Below are 17,786 nucleotides of genomic sequence, written 5' to 3'. Positions count from 1 at the left end.
AATCAGGGAATATTTAAATCCCATTCAGTATGTCTAATTTACATGCCTCTGTTGGCATGTAGTCTAGACATACCCTCAGTGAGCAGCCAGCACTATCCAGCCACTCAGTTCTGAAGGTTGGGTTTGACAGAAGCAGGGCAGCCCTGTCCCCAGGAAGCCCTGGCCAGGCAGGACAGAAGCAGGGCCACAGAGGCAGGGGAGCTCTGTCCTCGGAGAGCCCCAGCAGGCTGGCAACAGCAGGCAGGGGCCAAGCCCAAGCCCAAGCCCTGTAGTGCAGGGTTGGAGCGAAGCCAGCTGGAGGGAGGGGCAGTGTCCTGGGAGGTTGGTGGCAGATGACCTCCCCTGATCTGGCAAATTCCCTCATTTGGGACAAGTCAGGACCCTAGGGTTCCGGACCAGGGAGGTCCAACCTGTACAGGGTAAAGCATGTAAGAGACTAGATTTTATAGTGGGAGACCAGATTTCATGGTCCTTGATGCATTGTTCATGGCTGTGAATTTGGTAGGGCCCTACTTTAAACTTTGAAATAAATTGCCTAGGGGGGTTATGGAATCTCCATCACTGGAGATATTTAAAAGCAGGTTAGACAGACACCTGTCAGGGATGATCTAGATGGTGCTTGGTCCTGCCATGAGGGTAGGGGTCTGGACTTGATGACCTCTTAAGGTCCCTTCCCGTTCTAGTGTTCTATGGTGCACTTATTTCACTTTATTAATATGTCACTATTGTACTGATATATTAAAAAATAGGGCTTTATCAAATTCATGGTCCATTTTGGTGAATTTCATGGCCATAGCATTTTAAAATAGTAAATTTCATGCTTACAGTGATTTAAATCTGACATTTCACGGTGTGGTAATTGTAAGGGTCCTGACCCAGAAAGGAGTCATAGGGAGGAGTCCACAAGATTGCTCTAGGGGATAGTGATGACAGTGCTATCCTCAGGGCCATCCCATTGGGGCTATTGGGACACCCTGCTCAGCCCCCAGACCCTACCTCTTCCCACCCCTGCTCCTCCCCAACTCCTACCCTTTCCCCAAGCCCCACTCCTATCGTGCCCTGCCTTGCCCCCTGCCATCCCATTGTACCCCTGCCCTCAAGACCTGGGGCATTACTGGGGGGGGCTGGTGTTGGCAGCAGGGGCCATCCCTCCGCCCCACAACTCATCGTGGTGGCAGGAAGCAGAGAAACTCGGTCCCAGAATGCTCTGTTCCTCCAGCCCCCACTGCAGTGAAATGGAGGGGGGGGCTGAGTTGCTTCACTTCCTGCAGCTCCCATGGGTGCTGGTAAGCAGGGAGTGGGCCTGACCCCTGCTGCAAATACGGAGCTTGCCCCCAGCAATCCCCCAGGCCACCCTGGGCTCCCCAAAGTGGGGGCCTGAGGCGACTGTCCTGAACTCTTCTATGGATGGGACTCTGCTGCTCAAGGCAGCAGCGCAGCCTTTAGAGCTGGGTGGCCAGAAAATGGTGGCTGCTGGCCAGGAGACCAGCTTGAAAGGCAGAGCTGCAGCCAGAAGCAGCACTAAGGTTGGTACAGGGGCAACATATGGCGGGTGCACGCTGGACCACATGCACCCCCCTAGGCAGGAGGGGCCAGCCAGCAGTCAGCAGGAGAACTGGTGTCAACAGCAGGAGTCTGTGCTGTGCTGTGCCTCTCATCCTGCACTCACAGGGGCAAAGGGGAGTGTTGGGAAGAGGCGGAGTGGGGAGGGATGAAGCAAAGGCTGGCTGGGGGCGGAGCAAGGGGTGGCGAGAGGTGGGGCTGGTGCCCTCCCTTCTTCCCCTGTCACCAGTCACCATTATATGCATGGTATGTGGTATTGTCCCTTACCTCAGCACTGTTACCCGCCTCAGCAGCTGTCACACTCCGGTCTCCCAGCTCTGAAGGCAGCAGCGTAACTTCTGTGCTGCTACTGGTGAGTTGCTGCCTTCAGTGCTGGACAGCGGGTCAATCACTACCACTGTCCAGCCACCCATCTCTGAAGGCAGCACAGAAGTAAAGGTGGCAGGACCACAGTCCCCCCCTAAAAATAACCTTGTGATCCTCCTGCAACTTCCTTTTGAGTCAAGACGCACAATTTGAGAAACTCCGTTCTCCACCATACAACTGGTATAGGATAGGGTATAAGCACACAGGACACCAGATTTTGGGGAAGAGGAGAGACCAGATTTCCTGGTCCACAATGCATTTTACATGGCAGTGAATTTGGCAGGGCCCTAATTATAAATGAATAAAAGAGTCTCATTGTGGTGAATTACCAGAGGGTGGGTCCATTAATCAAAATACACAAATGTTTCCACAGCAGCCGTGTGGACTTGCAGTTTCCACACGGTAAGAGAACGTACCCCTGTATTCACACCCTACAGACTTCTGCGATAATGTTGGTACAAGGTATGTTGTGTGAGGTACCATTTAAAAACTCATGATTGGCTGATGAATAACATTAAATGCATGTAGCAACGCTATACTGTATGTAAAATGTTTTATTTGTCCCCGATGACCCTGAGCAACGTGAGGAGAACAGCTCTGGAAGGGGCAGGGTCTCGGGCAGAAGGAATGGAGCTGGGGCTAAACTCCCCCAGCCAGTCTTTCAGGGTTGCCGGCTGTGTGCTGCCAGGGCTCTGGTGGTGATTTTAAGACCCTGGGGATCCTTTGTCATGGTAGTGGTGGCAGTAGCGATCAGGAGCCCCAGGCCCTCTTAAATCACCGGGCCCGGGGATAGCTGCCCCTGGGTCTCCTCCCCCTCGGCTGCCCTGAAGAGGTCAATCTATTTAGTTTAACAAAGTGAAGGTTAAGGGGTGACTTGAATACAGTGTCTATGTATCTGCTTGGGAACACATAATGGGCTCTTTAGTCTTGCACACCAAAAGGTGTAATATATTCCAATGGCTGGGTGATTAAGCTAGTCAAATTAACACTAGAATTAAGGCATAAAATGTTAAGTGAGAGTAATTAGCCACTGAAACAACTCATCAAAGGTCATGGTTGAGTCTCTATAACTGAGTTTTTAAATCAAGATGTTTTTCTAAAAGATCTGCTCTAGGCATTAGAACTGTAGGGCAGTTCTCTGGCCCGTGTTCTGCAGGAGGTTAGAAGAGATGATGACAATGAACCTGTCTGGCCCTGGAATCCATGAATCTCTTATACTGGAGTGAGGAGTAGTGCTTATAACATTTGGGAATGACACTAAATCTGCAGGGGTTGCAAAGACTTTGGAGCACAGGAGTAAAATTAAAAATGAACTTGAGAAATTGAGAATTGGTCTGAAATGGACAAGATGAAATTCAGTAAAGACAAGTGGAAACTAAAGACGCTAAGGACTAGTCGACTATCCGATAAGCATTTGCTTATTGGACAATCTGTCGACTAGCCAATTCCCCCCACCTTGCTGCCTCTATGAGATAAAGGCAGCAAAGGGGGCAGGGGTTACTTCAAAGCGGCAGTGCCGCACAGCTGAGCTGAGGAATACAGAAGTGCCTATTGACTAGTCAATGGAAATTCCATCGACTACTCGACTAGTCAATTAACTGCAATTTAACATCCTTCGTGTTCAGGGGAAATGCTGGCCCTGGGCGCCACAGCTGCCCCTTTGAAACGTGGAGGTTGTGTTTCAAAGGGGCAGCTGCCACACAGCTGATCCTCCTTTGAATGCGCTGGGGCTCTTGTACATTTCAAAGGAGGAATGCAGAACTCCATGTACAGCCTGGGGCCAGCAGGAAGTCCCACTGACTCCGGTCTGCACGTGGGTGCCTGCTTTGAAATGTACAAGAGTCCCCAGTGAGGGCTCTTGTGCATTTCAAAGCCATGGAGCCCAGGGTCAGTGGGGGACTCCGAGTCCTCCACCGACCCTGGGCTCCATGCTGCGCAGAGCCCTGGGTCAGCTGAGGACTCCCCAGCTGACCCTGGGTTCCACGTGGCATTTCAGCGGAATCCGGCATCAGCTGGGGACTCCCCAGCTGATCCTGGGCTCTGCGCGGCATTTCTCTGCACAGCATGGAGCCTAGGGTCAGCAGAGTCCCTCAGGGTATATGTACACTAGCCACCCTAGTTCAAACAAGGGTGGCTAATGTAGTCATTCGAACTTGCAAATGAAGCCAGGGATTGAAATATCCCGGGCTTTACTTGCATGTTCCCGGGCGCCGCCATTTTTAAATGCCCGGTAGTTCGAACCCCCTGCCCGCGGCTACACGCGGCACAGGCTAGGTCCGTGGTCACCAACCAGTAGATCGCGATCTACAAGTAGATCTCGGAGGCTCAAAGTGTAGCTCTTGAGCCCTCTCTGAACTGCACATTTGCGTAGTACATTTACATTAGATTTCCTCATTTGAGGAGCTGCTACTCACCGAGCAACAGCACAGGTGAGTAGCTGCGAGGAATGGTGGGAATTTTTTTTAAAGTAGCAGTACAAGGATTGGGGATAGCAAGTGATGGAGAGGAGGAGAATAGAGAGGGCGGGGCTTCAAGGAAGGGGCGGGGCGGTAGATCTTGGCTTGGTCTGTCATTTAAAAAGTGATCTTGGGTGTAAAAAGGTTGGAGACCACTGGGCTAGGTAGTTTGAATTAAAGCTTCTAATTCAAACTACCGTTACTCCTCATTGCAGGAGGAATAACGGTAGTTCGAATTAGGAGCTTTAATTCGAACTACCTAGCCTGTGCCGCGTGTAGCCGCGGGCAGGGGGTTCGAACTACCGGGCATTTAAAAATGGCGGCGTCTGGGAACATGTACATAAAGCCCGGGATATTTTAATCCCGGGCTTTATTTGCAAGTTTGAATGACTACATTAGCCACCCTAGTTCGAACTACGGTGGCAGTGTAGACATACCCCTATGAACTCTGGGCTCCATGGCTTTGAAATGCATAAGAGCCCCCGCTGGGGACTCTTGTACATTTCAAAGCAGGCACCCGTGTACAGCCCAGAGTCAACGGGACTTCTTACTGGCCCTGGGCTGTACATGGAGTACCGCATTTCTCCTATGAGAAGAACCCACTGGGGCTCTTGTACATTTCAAAGGAGAAATGCGGAAGTGCCTATTGACTAGTCAATGGAAATTCCATCAACTACTCGAGTAGTCAATTAACCGCAATTTAACATACTTAGTGCAAACCACCACACTTAGGAAGGATAAATCAAAGGCACAAGGCAAAACAGGGAATTAATTGGCTAGGCAGTAGCACTGCTGACAAGGATCAGGGGATGGATTGCAAACTGAGTATTAGCGAACAACGTTATGCAGCAGTGAAAAGGGCTGATATTCTGGGCTGTATGTACAAGAGTGTTGTATGTAAGACATGGGACTGTTCCACTGTCCTTGGCACTGGTGAAGCCTCAGCTGGAGTACTGTGTTCAGTTCTGGGTACCACATTTTAGGAAAGATAAACTGCAGAAAGTCCAGAGACTAGCCACAAAATTATAAAAGGTTCAGAACACCTGACCTATGTGGAAAGGCTAAAAAGTGGGCATGTTTGGTCTTGAGAAACAAAGGCAGAGGGTGGACCTGAGAAGAGTTTTCAGATATGTTTTAAAGGCTGATGCAAATTAGACAGTGAATTGCTTGCCACATCCACTGAATCTAGGGCAAGAAGTAATGGGCTTAATCAGAAGAGGAGAGATTTAGATTAGATCTAGGAAAACCTAAGCATAAGGATAATTAAACGTGGAATAGGCTTCTGAGGGAGTTTGTGGAATCCCGCCTCCCCCCCACACATACACTGAAAGTTTTTAAGCACAAGTTGGATACACATCTGTCAATGATGGCCTACTTTGTTTTGTCCTGCCTCAGTGCAGGTGGCTGGGGCTTGACGACTTCGTGAGGTCCCTTCCAGTCCTACATTTCTATGATTCTTTAATCATTCTTAAAGCTCTTTGCTGAACTCTTTGAAAGTCGACGAGGAGTCCTGTGGCACCTTATAGACTAACTGAAGTGTAGGAGCATAAGCTTTCGTGGGCAAAGACATGCATCTGATGAAGTGGGTCTTTGCCCAAGAAAGCTTATGCTCCTACACTTCAGTTAGTCTATAAGGTGCCACAGGACTCCTCGTCGCTTTTGCAGATTCTGACTAACACGGCTACCCCTCTGATCTTTGAAAGTCGTTAACATTCTTCTTGGATTGTGGACACCAGAACTGGATTCAGTATTCCACCAGCAGTCATACCAGTGCCAAATTCAGAGAGAATACAGCTTCGCTTGTTCTACTTGATATTTTCCTGTTTATACTTTCAAGGATCACATTAGCTCTTTTGGCTCCAGTATTGCATGTTCATGTTCAGCTACTTACTTACCATGTTTCCCAAGTCTTTTTCAGACTTACGGCTTCCTGCATTATATAAGTATAGTTTGCACTCTTTGTTTCTAGATGTTTGATCTTACATTTGCCTGTATTAACAAGTACATTGTTTCCTTATGCCTAGGTTACCAAGCAATCCAGATCATTCTGTATCATTGATCTGTCTTCTTCACTACTTACCACCTGTCCAAACTTTGTGTCATCTACAAATTTTATCAGAGCTGATTTTATTTTTCTTCTAAATAATTGATAAAAATATTAAATATCATAGGGGCAAGAAGCAATGTCCATAGGACCCACTAGAAACATATGTACTAGATGATGATTCTCCATTTACAACTGCATTCAGGTTATGTCTACACTAGGAAATTATTCTGAAATAACTAAATTTGAAATAATAACTCCCAAAGTAACTATTTCAAAATAAGCGTATTCCCAGAGGAAAGCAGGAGTATAGATTTCAAAATAACAGGCCCTTTATTTTGAAATATGGGCTTAGTGGTGTGGACACTCTGCTTATTATTTCAAAATAAGGGGGGTTATTTCAAAATAACTCCCTATTGTAGAACAGGGCTCAGAGACCTACCTGCTAGCCACTTTTAGTCTATTTAATACGTGCTTAGTTGATTTTATTTCTTTCTAGTTTTTCAAGCAAAATGTGTGGTACCAAAACCAATGCTGTACATAAATATTTTACATCTACATTATTACCTGTATCAACCATACTTATAATCTCATCAAAAATATGAAATTAGACAAAATCTGTTTTCTATTAACACATAAGGATTGGAATTAACTATATATCCTCCTTTCATTCTTCATTAATCATATCCTATATCAGCCATTCCATTGTTTTGTTTAAGATCAGTATCAGGCTGACAAGCCCACAATTACCCGGGTCACCCAGCTATCCTTTTTAATACTGATACAATATTAATTTTCTTCCAGTGCTTTGGAATTTCCCAGTATTCCATGGCTTTCTGAAGTTTAAGGGGATGAAAGTCACAAAAAAGTCTTTTATATCAAGTCAAATGAGTAAGTAGTCCATGACAGATTATATTGTTCTGCAGAGTTCCCTGGCTCACAAGGTTAGTTGCTTAGCTGCTATAATTTGGATTTGCAGTGAACATTTCACAAAGAACGTCTCTGTAAGTTTTAGTTCAGGGTTGACTTTTATAGCTGACTTAAGCTCAGTGCCACAAGTGGGATGTGAATGGTCAGGCCTATTGATCAGAACCGGAATTGAAAGTCAGGTCTGGATCCCAGATAATCAGAGTCTGAGAGAAGCCAACGGGCAATATGAATCAGATGTCAGCAGGGTCAGGTGGAGATTAGAGCAGGCAGTAGAAGCAGGCAATGCATGGGATGCTGTCCTAAGCAGGGGAAATCCAATTGTACAGATGAATTCTTGTTCCTCTTTGTTTAAATAAAAGCAGTGGACCGAAAGTCTAGGACTTGAGTCATCTCTCACAGGTGAACTTTTGAGTTCTGGTCACTTTTAATAGGTCATTGGGTAGCAGGTTGGAACTTACTGATCCCTAAGCACCAAGAGACCTGCATCCCCAGACATCCAGAAAAGTACAAGCTGTGGATTAAAAATGCAGCTAAATCTCAAAGCAGTACACACATGGCTTGGGTCTAAACCAAAGAAACACCGCCTTATCTCTATCCAAGTAATTAAAGTGGAAGGCTGTGTATAATATCACTACAGCCTTCATTAAATAGTCATGAATAAATCAGTAAAGACCAAAATTGGAATACAACATTAGTTTTGAAAACAAAATTCTCCCAGTAATGAGATTGGTGATAAAATCCTCAAAACAGACTGACAGTAATATCAGTCCCAGCTTGAATCCCTGATATCAATTATTGACACTGGAACTATTCAATGGAAAGAGAAGATAATTTCTTTTGAAATTCTCATTAATGTATGTCCTACCTGCTTATCATCTGGTCTTAAGCCTGCTTGTGTGAAAGGTCTCTCATTTCCCTCCCCATCAGCAGTCCTTGGTCTCTTTAGCTCTTCCTCATATCTTAGTGAGGACACGTTTTCAATTTCCCCATCGTATGTCTCATCATAGCAGAATATGGCCTCTAGAATATCATCCTCAGTAGTGAACAATATAGTATCCCCAAAATGCTCTGGAGCTGAAAGGACAAGACATTAGGAATTGAAAACACGAAGTGAAAGCACTGCAAACCAAGGAACTATCTTTTAATATGTGTCGAGTAATATGCTCAACTAATATATGTTTGTAAATTGTAACATAGACAAGGGACAATTTATTTCTCATCTATGCTACCATTTACAGTCATATCAGTTAACATATTAAAAACACATTTTTTTTAACTGTAGTGTAAGTGAGCTCAGAGAATCCAGCTGATTTTTAAGCACATCTAAAATATAAATAGGTAAAAAGGCTCTCACACATAAAATTAAGGAAAATACAAATAAAGCCCAAGACTGTAAGCTCTCTGGGGCAGAGACAACCTTCTGTATTTTTTTGCCTGTTCCCTGTCTTGGCTGGCAATTCTAGGAGTTATAAATAAATAAATATAAATATAAATTACAGCTGATACATCAACCTTTCAGTTGGGAAGTTTGATTCCCAGCTCATGCAAATGTACCCATGCAAACTCTACTTGAGCTAGCATGCTAAAAACAGCAGTGTAGCCAGGTATTGCTTTCACAAAGAAAATGAGAGATTGTACTATACCTCCAGACAATGTTCCTGAAGCTTTTGCAATCTCTCCTTTAAAGATGTATTGCTCATCTAATAGCATGGTAATATCCTTCACACCTCGGAAGGAGTGTATTCGGGATTTATTATAATTCCAAATCCTAATCATAGCTATTTGACAGGGATTCACAAAGTCAATATAGATAAGGTGAGGCTTCCCCGGAGTAAAAGGAGCTAGCCAGAGGTGCATATCATCCTGTGTCCGATTTACCCCATCAGTTAGATTGGTTATTACTCTTGGATCTTTGCCATAGGCTGGTAAAATATTTATATCGGGTGGTTCAGCTCTTATCTTTGAAATCTGAACAGGCTCTCCTTTGGAACTAAAAACTTCAATTCCGTTAAGACCAACATAGTGTCTGTCTCCCCATGTGGATTTAATGTCTATGATTAAACGCTGTCCATAAGGCAAGACAGGTATTTTAAAATCATTTCCATCATCTGTTTCCATTGAATTTTCTTTGTGTCTTTTGGGTAGCACTTTTATTCCTTCCTTCCTCATAAGCTGATGTTCTCCAGGTCGGCTGATTTTCTGCTGATGGAGAAACTCATCAAAGATGTCCCCTTGAAAATCCATGTTGGAGATTCGCCCCCGGTGAGAATGATTGAACTTCAGAAGGGAGTTCCAGGACTCCTGCAGAGTGTGTTCTTGTTCACTGTGCCACCTGGTCCTGAAGGTTTTTAGGCCTTTGAGAGAAAGGGCTTCATCTGAAAATAAAATCCAAGAGAAGTCTTTACATATGTAGACATGATGGAGAAATTAATTCCCATAATGTAGACTATCAAGTTTAGACCACTGTGTTGGCTATGCTGGGTCTTCTTGCTGTAGCATTCTGTTCTAACACTGCTATACATTGCTCCTCTCCTCACACATAAGGTAAAATCTCTGACTCCCTTTCCTAGCTGCGTGTTAAACAAAATTATTATGTCAATAAATGTTAATATTGAGACAAAAGCCAACCAAAGGCTGCCTGAGCATCATCAGATGAGCACTGGTATGGGATTACAAATCAATTACAGGATCATCATGCAAATTTTAGGTGAAAGAGTTTGGTCCAAAGACCTGTGAAATCATGGGAGGCTTTCAGTGGGATTTGGAGTATAGTACACAACACATGGTAGTGATACAGATGTGCAGCTATACTGGAGCAGCTTTGTATTTAGATACAGGTGCATGAAAGGAAGTTGTTCTTTGAAGTATTCATAAAGAAAGACTGAAATGCTAATTGTTAACTCTCACCTTTCTACCCACAGTGCTCTAGCATTTCACTCATCAATATTGAAGATTAATTGTAAAGAAGGAGCTGACTTCTAAGCATAAGGATAACCAAAGCTTTTGATCATAACTGAAAGGGCAGAATGGGTGGCTATCTGAAAAAAATTTGAACAGACGTTGGAGCCTGGAGAAAGTCTGAGACTAGGAAAAGCGATGAGGAGTCCTGTGGCACCTTATTGCCCACGAAAGCATATGCTCCAATACAACTGTTAGTCTATAAGGTGCCACAGGACTCCTCGTTGCTTTTGCAGATCCAGACTAACACGGCTACCCCTCGGATATCTGAGACTAGGGTGAATGTGTCCTCAGTTACAGACTCTGGGAAGAGGTGGGTTTTTTCCTGCATGTGAATGAAAATTGAAGCCTACTGACAGTACAGTGGTAGAGTAAGAACAATTTGATTAAAGGAACATAATTCTCAGGTCAGGGACGGAGGAGGTTGTGCATTCTGGTGAAGCAAGTACTTGGACCAGAAGTCAGAAGACCTGAGTTCTATTTCCAGGACTGCCACTGTCATTACTTCTCTGCTTCCTCTCCCCACTTGTTGTCTGTCTTGATTATTTAGAATGCATGCTCTTCGGGAAAGGTGTTGTAATTCCCTATATATTTCTGCAGTGACTAGTACAATGGGATCCTAATATTGGGTGAGGCTCTAGGAACTACTGTCATACAACTAAATAATAAATAATATTAAAGGAAAAGAAGAAAGCATTTTAAAGAGTTTCCTATTGTTCCCATCCTTTCTGTGCCTCATTTCTATGTATAAACAAAGGAGCTCTGGTCAGTGATTTGCTTTCTTACATCGATGTAAAGCACCAGACGTAACTATAGCACTATGCAATTCATAATAAATAAATCTGCAAGCCAAAAGCCCCATTAAGACTGTAAATATCATGAATAATTTCAGAGAAAAAAATAAGAGAGTTTGTCATTTAATAAAAACAAAAGGAACTTGAAATTCTTGAAATTCAAAAACAAATCTGATGCATCTAATGAAGTGAGTCTTTACCCATGAAAGCTTATGCCCAAATAAATCTGTTAGGCATTAAGGTGCCACAGGACTCATCATTATTTTGTAGGTACAGATTAACACAGCTACCCCTCTGGTAGTTGAAATTCAAAGTTAAGGTTCCCCATGAAAAGCTCCACCAAATAATGGATGGCAAGGTTACTTACTATTCACTTTGCTTGTAAAAACACTAGCAGGCTAGATTTAGCTTTTAGTTTTTCCTACTCAAAATGTTCAAAAAAATCATGAATTAAGTCTCCTAGATCAGATTTTTTAAAATAATAAATATCAGGTTCTATTCATGTGCCTTAAGGTATTGGGGCCAATAATGGTCATTTCTGTAAGATTTTCTCTACTATCATGAGATACCCATATAATCCCCATGGCACTAGGGGCTGGGGCTTTAAGAAAAAACACCAAATCTAATGACAAAATCACCAGTGTTGGCAGCACTGCTGTGCACACGCTTCTCCATGACCCCAAAAATTGGATGCAAGGTTATATAAGGAGCTATAATACTGACTCCCTCCCAGCTCCTTTCCACTTAATCAGAATCCATAACTGAAATTGTGGAAAAAGTGGGGATAAAGGTTGGAGAGTGTGCAGCTATTAGGGATTTTAAAAGGGTTAAAAATTAAAAGGATTAAAATTTCATCAGTTACATAGATAAACGGCCCCCAGCAGGCAGCTTCCCCCTGCCCAGCATACTGCAGACCCATCGGAGTTTAACCATTAATAGGAAGTATCAGCTTATCAGTTAACCTCTTACATCCCTAGCAGCTATACTGACAATCTAGTCAAAGAGGGTATGTCTACACTTGCACCCTCTTTCGAGAGAGGGATGCAAATGAAGACATTCGAAACTGCAAATGAAGCCAGGATTTAAATATCCCATGCTTCATTTGCATATTCATGTTATAGCACTATTTCGAAATAACAGACGCTGTTAAGATGCGGTTATTTTGAGAGAAAACCCTTCTCTCGAAATAACCCTTATTCTTCATACAATGAGGTCTGCCAGTTATTTTGAGAGAAGTGTTTTCTCTCGAAATAACTGCATCTTAACAGCATCTGTTATTTTGAAATAGAGCTATTTCAAAATAGCACCATAATGCGAATATGCAAATGAAGTGCAGGATATTTAAATCCCGGCTTCATTTGCAATTTCGAATGTCTTCATTTGCATCCCTCTCTCGAAAGAGGGTGCAAGATTAGACATTCCCAGAGAGACAGTTATGTTCTTTCTCCTTTAATGACCACCAGTGTAATAACCCTTCTGACATGGATAGCTGGCAGCAACAAGGTCCAGGTTCAATAGTCAGGGATTCCTTTCAACAATACAGAACGGAACTCGCTCACGCCCCCACCTAGTAGCCTGGGAAAACTTACCACCACCCCTGCTGTCTTTAAGAGGCAATACTTCCTCATTTGATGAGTCTGTGTATAACCAAGGAGAACTTTTATTAAAAGGGAAAGGGAACCAAGCATTAGTTTGGGAAAATACCACAACCACACTCAACAGTGTGTAACCACAGGCAACACACACCCATCAGTGCTTGAGGCAGTGACCTTTGCCTCAGCTTTCCACCTTGTGGTGACAAAGTCAGTTGACTGAATGTCCCTTGAACACATCACTCCCCTGTACCTCTGCTGCAATCTCTCACGATTGGCTGTCTTTGATTAGCAAAGACCCAGAGTTCACAGGTGTATTCACAAGGTTCACCTCCCATACGGGGAGGGTATGGGGAGCATGGAGCAATGCACCTCTGCAACCGGCTGCTAGCCACTACTGCCTCAGCTGTAGCAGATTTTAGATTACCTAAAATCCAAAGGGTTGATGTGTGAAAAGACAACTGAAGAAAAAGTATGTAATTTGTAATATAAGGAGGATCTAAATGAACATGGGTCAAAATTAGAGGCACCAGACCAGAAACTGAAGAATGGGTCTGAAGAACCATCAATTCCATTTTGACTGCTATTATTTGTCAGGTGATGGGGTGCCCAGTCCCCATGCAAGGGCTGGAAGGGTTAAAGTGACTCCTGAAGAAGGCCGCTAATTAGAAGTGGGCTCAGCTGGGCAGGAACAGGCGGGGCTTGTATAAAGCCCAGGAGGTGAGAACAGCAAGAGGCTGCAAGGAAGTAGCCTACAGTCACTGCGTAAGAAGAGGGAACTTGGGCTGGTAAACCCAGAAAGAGGGGGAAGCTAGATAGGTAGGAAGCAGCCCAGGAAAACAGCAGCAAGAGGTAGGAACATACAGACCGTGGCTTTTGCTATAGGGTTGTTGGGCTGGAACCCAGCGTAGAGGGCAGACGTGAGTTCTCCTACCAACCACAGGTAAGTGGCACAGTTGCTGGAGATGCCAGACAGACAGCTGGTCTGGATGAACTATGACTACTCCAGAAGGGGAGGACCTTAGTGACCTGGCCAGAGGGCCAAGCCATGAACAGGAAGCTGCAGCTCTGGAAGTGAGAGGGGCAGGAAGGTGAAACAGACAACAGGTCAGAGACACCACCAGAGGAGGGAAGTGCCCAGCAAGAACTAATCGTCAGAGCCGCCAGCAAAAGGCATCACCTATGGTGAGCGGATCCCGTGAAAACACACTATACATAACAGTATTTATATAGTTTCAGACAGAATTATAGATAAAAATTGATTAAGCCTAAACTGGGTGGATTTATGACTCAATTTCCCAATATTTACCCCAACATCAATAATAGATTACTTTTTTGTTAAATCTTATAGCATAAAATACCCAAGAGATGGAATGTGGCCAAGTCAGTGTTACTTAAAGAACCTCAATGTTCGCATTTCCTGCCTTTTTGATGCTTAATTCCCAATGATGCTGCATTAACATTAGTTTTCCCATTTAATTTACACATACATCAAAACAAAGATTTTAGGCTATGGTAAAATACCATATAATCCAATGATACAAGCTTTACATGACCATATTGTGAATCAGTCCAATCTTCTGTTCTCAGTGTAGGAACGTCATGTATTTTGTATGGTCATAGAACCTCAGCTAAAATATATATCCTGCCTCCTCTCATCACAAGTAGGTTTCAATTTCTTAAAATAATACAAAATCTGATTAAAGGATTTATATAGGATAAAATACATCCCAGAATTAAATGAATGGAATTTAGGCATATAAAACAAATAAAGGTTTAGGTTTACTGAATATAGAGCTGTTTTATATAGCTCACGGATTAGACTGAATTGAATTCTCTCCTGAAAACATATGGCAGCCACCTTTACCAGCTCACAAGAACTATACTTTTGTCCAGACAAGCAAATGTGATCAAAGAAATGGGAGACAGTGAAAGCTGTATGTACCTCACCCTTTTCTATGGATGACGTATGAAGCTGCAGTGGCATCTTTTGACTCCTGAATTGTCTAGAATTTGACTGTTTCCTCATGCATTTGCACCTGCCAGGGCATTTCTTTGCATCCCAGTTTACTTCTTAAATGTGATGGGAAATGGTCAGATTCTGAAGGTAGTCTTGTAAATATCTGTTGTTTGGCTTCTTGGCTGATTCCATGGATCATTACAATGCAAGAGAACAGTAGGGACAGGTGGGACAACGAACTGCTGGGCATGTTCTAAGGTCAGAGTCAGAGAGCTTGCCTCATTAGAGTTGTCTGCTAAGGGCAGTCCTTGGACAGCATACAAAACCTGAGGATGCTGAAATAAGTTTGAACCTCTCTAATCCGGCACCCTCAGGACTTGACTAGTGCTGAACCAGAGAGTTTGCCAAACCATGGGAGGCCAATATTGCCTAGCAGCGTTACCAACACTTCCATTGATTACTAGCCTCTTAGAAGACATTTAGGGGTAAATTAGAGCCAAACAGCAGCACAGAACAGTGAGTGTCAGGACTGGTGGCTGTAACAAACTTTATGGGACTGGGGGAAACTTGGCCACACCCATGATAAGTGGACACCCTGCTAATTAAACTCATGCTGGACGACAGATGTTGCAGGAGCAGAGAGTGCTGGACTAGAGAGGTTCAACTTGTACCTTACTTCAGGAGAGTTCTCCCTTTAAAGGAGCCCAAGACCGCTCCTATGAAGGGGATACTTTGAGATGGAATGAAGTCTGGCACTTCTCCAAGTTTATCTGCAGCCTTATTGATCATAACAGATTGCAAGCTGACTCCAATGAATACTGATGGCTCACAGTCTGACTGGACAAGACCCAAATTAACTATCCATCCAGATAAGAAGAGACATTACTGATCATTTGAAATATTAGGCCTGATCTCCACACAGACTTTGTATTAATATGGCCATATTGGTTAGCGGCGGTGATTTTTATTTTCTTACAAAAAGTTATACCTGTAGACTCCTCAGTATGGATATAATTATAACACACACAGAATGTAAGTTGTTCAGGGCAGGGCTCTGTATCTTACACTATGGCTGGTACAGTGATGTCCCTGCCTAGCGCAAGGACAATCAAAACTGAACACTGCATTAGTGTAACTAAAACCTGTCACATATAATCCTGGTAATGACGATATGTAAGCCATACTAAGTTAAGGATGCTGTCTACAGCTCTTACCTGTATATGTCAGACTTTCATCTCCATGACTTGTACAGAAACCCTCCTTTCTAATACCTCTGCCACTTCTCCTTCCACTAGCAGGACATTCAGGGGTGCTGCAATACTTATTAGGAAGCTGGTCTAAAATGTCCAAATCAATAGTACTGCCTTTACTGGTTACCATTTGTGTCTTCTCATCTCCATTTGCATTCCTACTGTTGGATCTCCCCAGTTCCCTTCTGTGACATCTGAGAGTCTCATTAATTAGTCCTGGATAGTCCCCATCAGACTGCTCTTGAACTCTCAAATCTAAGGGGTGCTCTGTATCCAGCCAAGAAGGCTTCTGTTTATGGCATTTCTCTGTCACTTCGGAAGGGGACTGTAACCAAGATGGAGTTAGGCCTGTAGATTCAGATAATTTTCTTCCTGTTAGTTTTTCCATTTGCTCACTCATAGTAAGTTCATCATCAGACTGAACGTACTCCATAACTGCTGATTCTGAAGCATCACTCTTGGGAGCCTGCGCAGAGACTGGAGCAGATAGCAACTTCAGATCTTCTTCTAATCTAGTCAGTTTCTCTTTCCCAAAACTGATGGAATTCTTCATTTCCTCGGGGAGATTTTGTTCTAAGGAAGATTTACAATGTAAGGAAGCCTGGTCTGGCTGTGGGTATTTTAAATACAGGTCCTCCTTATCGCCTGTGCTATTAGCTCCATGTAATTTGTGTCTTTCGTGTATAGGATGTGCAGCAATATTGTCTTTAAGGTCAATTGTAGTGCTGAAATCAGCGGTTAGATCTCCACAGCCTTTTTCTAACTGGCCATCAAATACAAGATTCTCATCAATATATAGTTTCACGTTCTTTGCACCTATGTCAAGGGCCTACAGGAAAAGAAACAGAAGCATAAACATTTCATTGTGGTGCCCTAACATCAGATATAACAGAACTGAAATACTGACTCCAGAGTGAACACAGAACATGTTATTATATCATACCAATCTATATAAAGATGCAATTTAAAAAAAAATGTAGGTTCCAAACAGGATGATCACTGTGTGGGGTTAGAGGAAAATAATTTAACCCTGCAGATCATGGGTCACCAATATACCCACTCCTCAGATGATAGAACAACTCATGAGCTGCTGCTCAGTAAAACTTGTAAATGGGAAGTTTTGGCCAGTAGATATGCATAGTGGTAGACCCACTAGCCCAGTTCCTACTTCAACCCCCCTGCATCACTGCAGGCAGAGTGGTATTCTATCATGTTCAAGTGAAACCACACATCCACTAAAGTCAGCATTCTCCAGGCTTGTGAGAAGAGGAGAGAGATTTGGCTTTAGAGATTACAGGATTTTTTTATGAGGCTGTGTTAGATAAAGACACTGGGAAAAAATAGGACGATCCTAAATTCCCTGTAAAGAAGAAGTCAGTAAACTGAGGTTCCAGAATAGCTGCTGCTATTTGTTTCAAATACAGTCAGACATTTATTTTTCATTTTATCACTGGTACCCCAGAAAGCTGTCTGGCAGCGTGTAGGGATCCAGAATGAGAGTTATAAAATGAAACAAGTTTACTGCAGAAGACTAATTTTATTGTTGTAAGCATGGCATGCACCTTTTAATTGTATTTCTGCTGGAAATGAATTCCAAGGCATAGTCTGCTACCAAGAAAACTGCCATCATCATCATCCCCAAACTTCATCACTGGCTTATGACACAAAATATATATTAGGTTGAGAGGCTGAGGCATCCTTTATGGTAGGTTGGGTCTGCACCTTAATTCCATCCAACAGCAACTAGTTCAGGGAAGACCTATGTCTTGTTATACAGGAGGTGAGACTAGATTATCACAAAGGTTCCTTTGGGTTTTATAATCTATGAAGGTATGTCTACACAGCAACAGTATTTCGAAATAACTAGCGTTAT

At 43.4% G+C, this 17,786-nt stretch overlaps 1 protein-coding gene across 10 annotated transcripts in view; it reads right to left on the bottom strand.

Moving 5' to 3' along the window:
- The window catches only part of KATNIP (katanin interacting protein), a 126,801-nt gene that overhangs the window by 48,388 nt on the left and 60,627 nt on the right, over positions 1-17,786 (bottom strand). For all 10 annotated transcript variants that reach the window (XR_012896094.1, XM_075899173.2, XM_075899176.2 and 7 more), the window contains 3 exons: positions 15,878-16,742; positions 9,003-9,734; positions 8,225-8,433 (listed from right to left, as the gene is read on the bottom strand). Coding sequence is in view for 9 of the 10 variants with exons in the window: in XM_075899173.2 (XP_075755288.1) it covers positions 8,225-8,433; positions 9,003-9,734; positions 15,878-16,742 (1,806 nt within the window). In the remaining variant the exon portion in view is untranslated. The remainder of the gene's footprint in view (positions 1-8,224; positions 8,434-9,002; positions 9,735-15,877; positions 16,743-17,786) is intronic.

This window comes from Pelodiscus sinensis, chromosome 15 (assembly GCF_052426305.1).
Source record: "Pelodiscus sinensis isolate ZL-2025 chromosome 15, ASM5242630v1, whole genome shotgun sequence".
In the NCBI taxonomy this organism is placed as follows: Eukaryota; Metazoa; Chordata; order Testudines; family Trionychidae; genus Pelodiscus; species Pelodiscus sinensis.
Note: the sequence above shows the minus strand (reverse complement) of the source record. Positions and strands in the feature narration are given on the sequence as shown.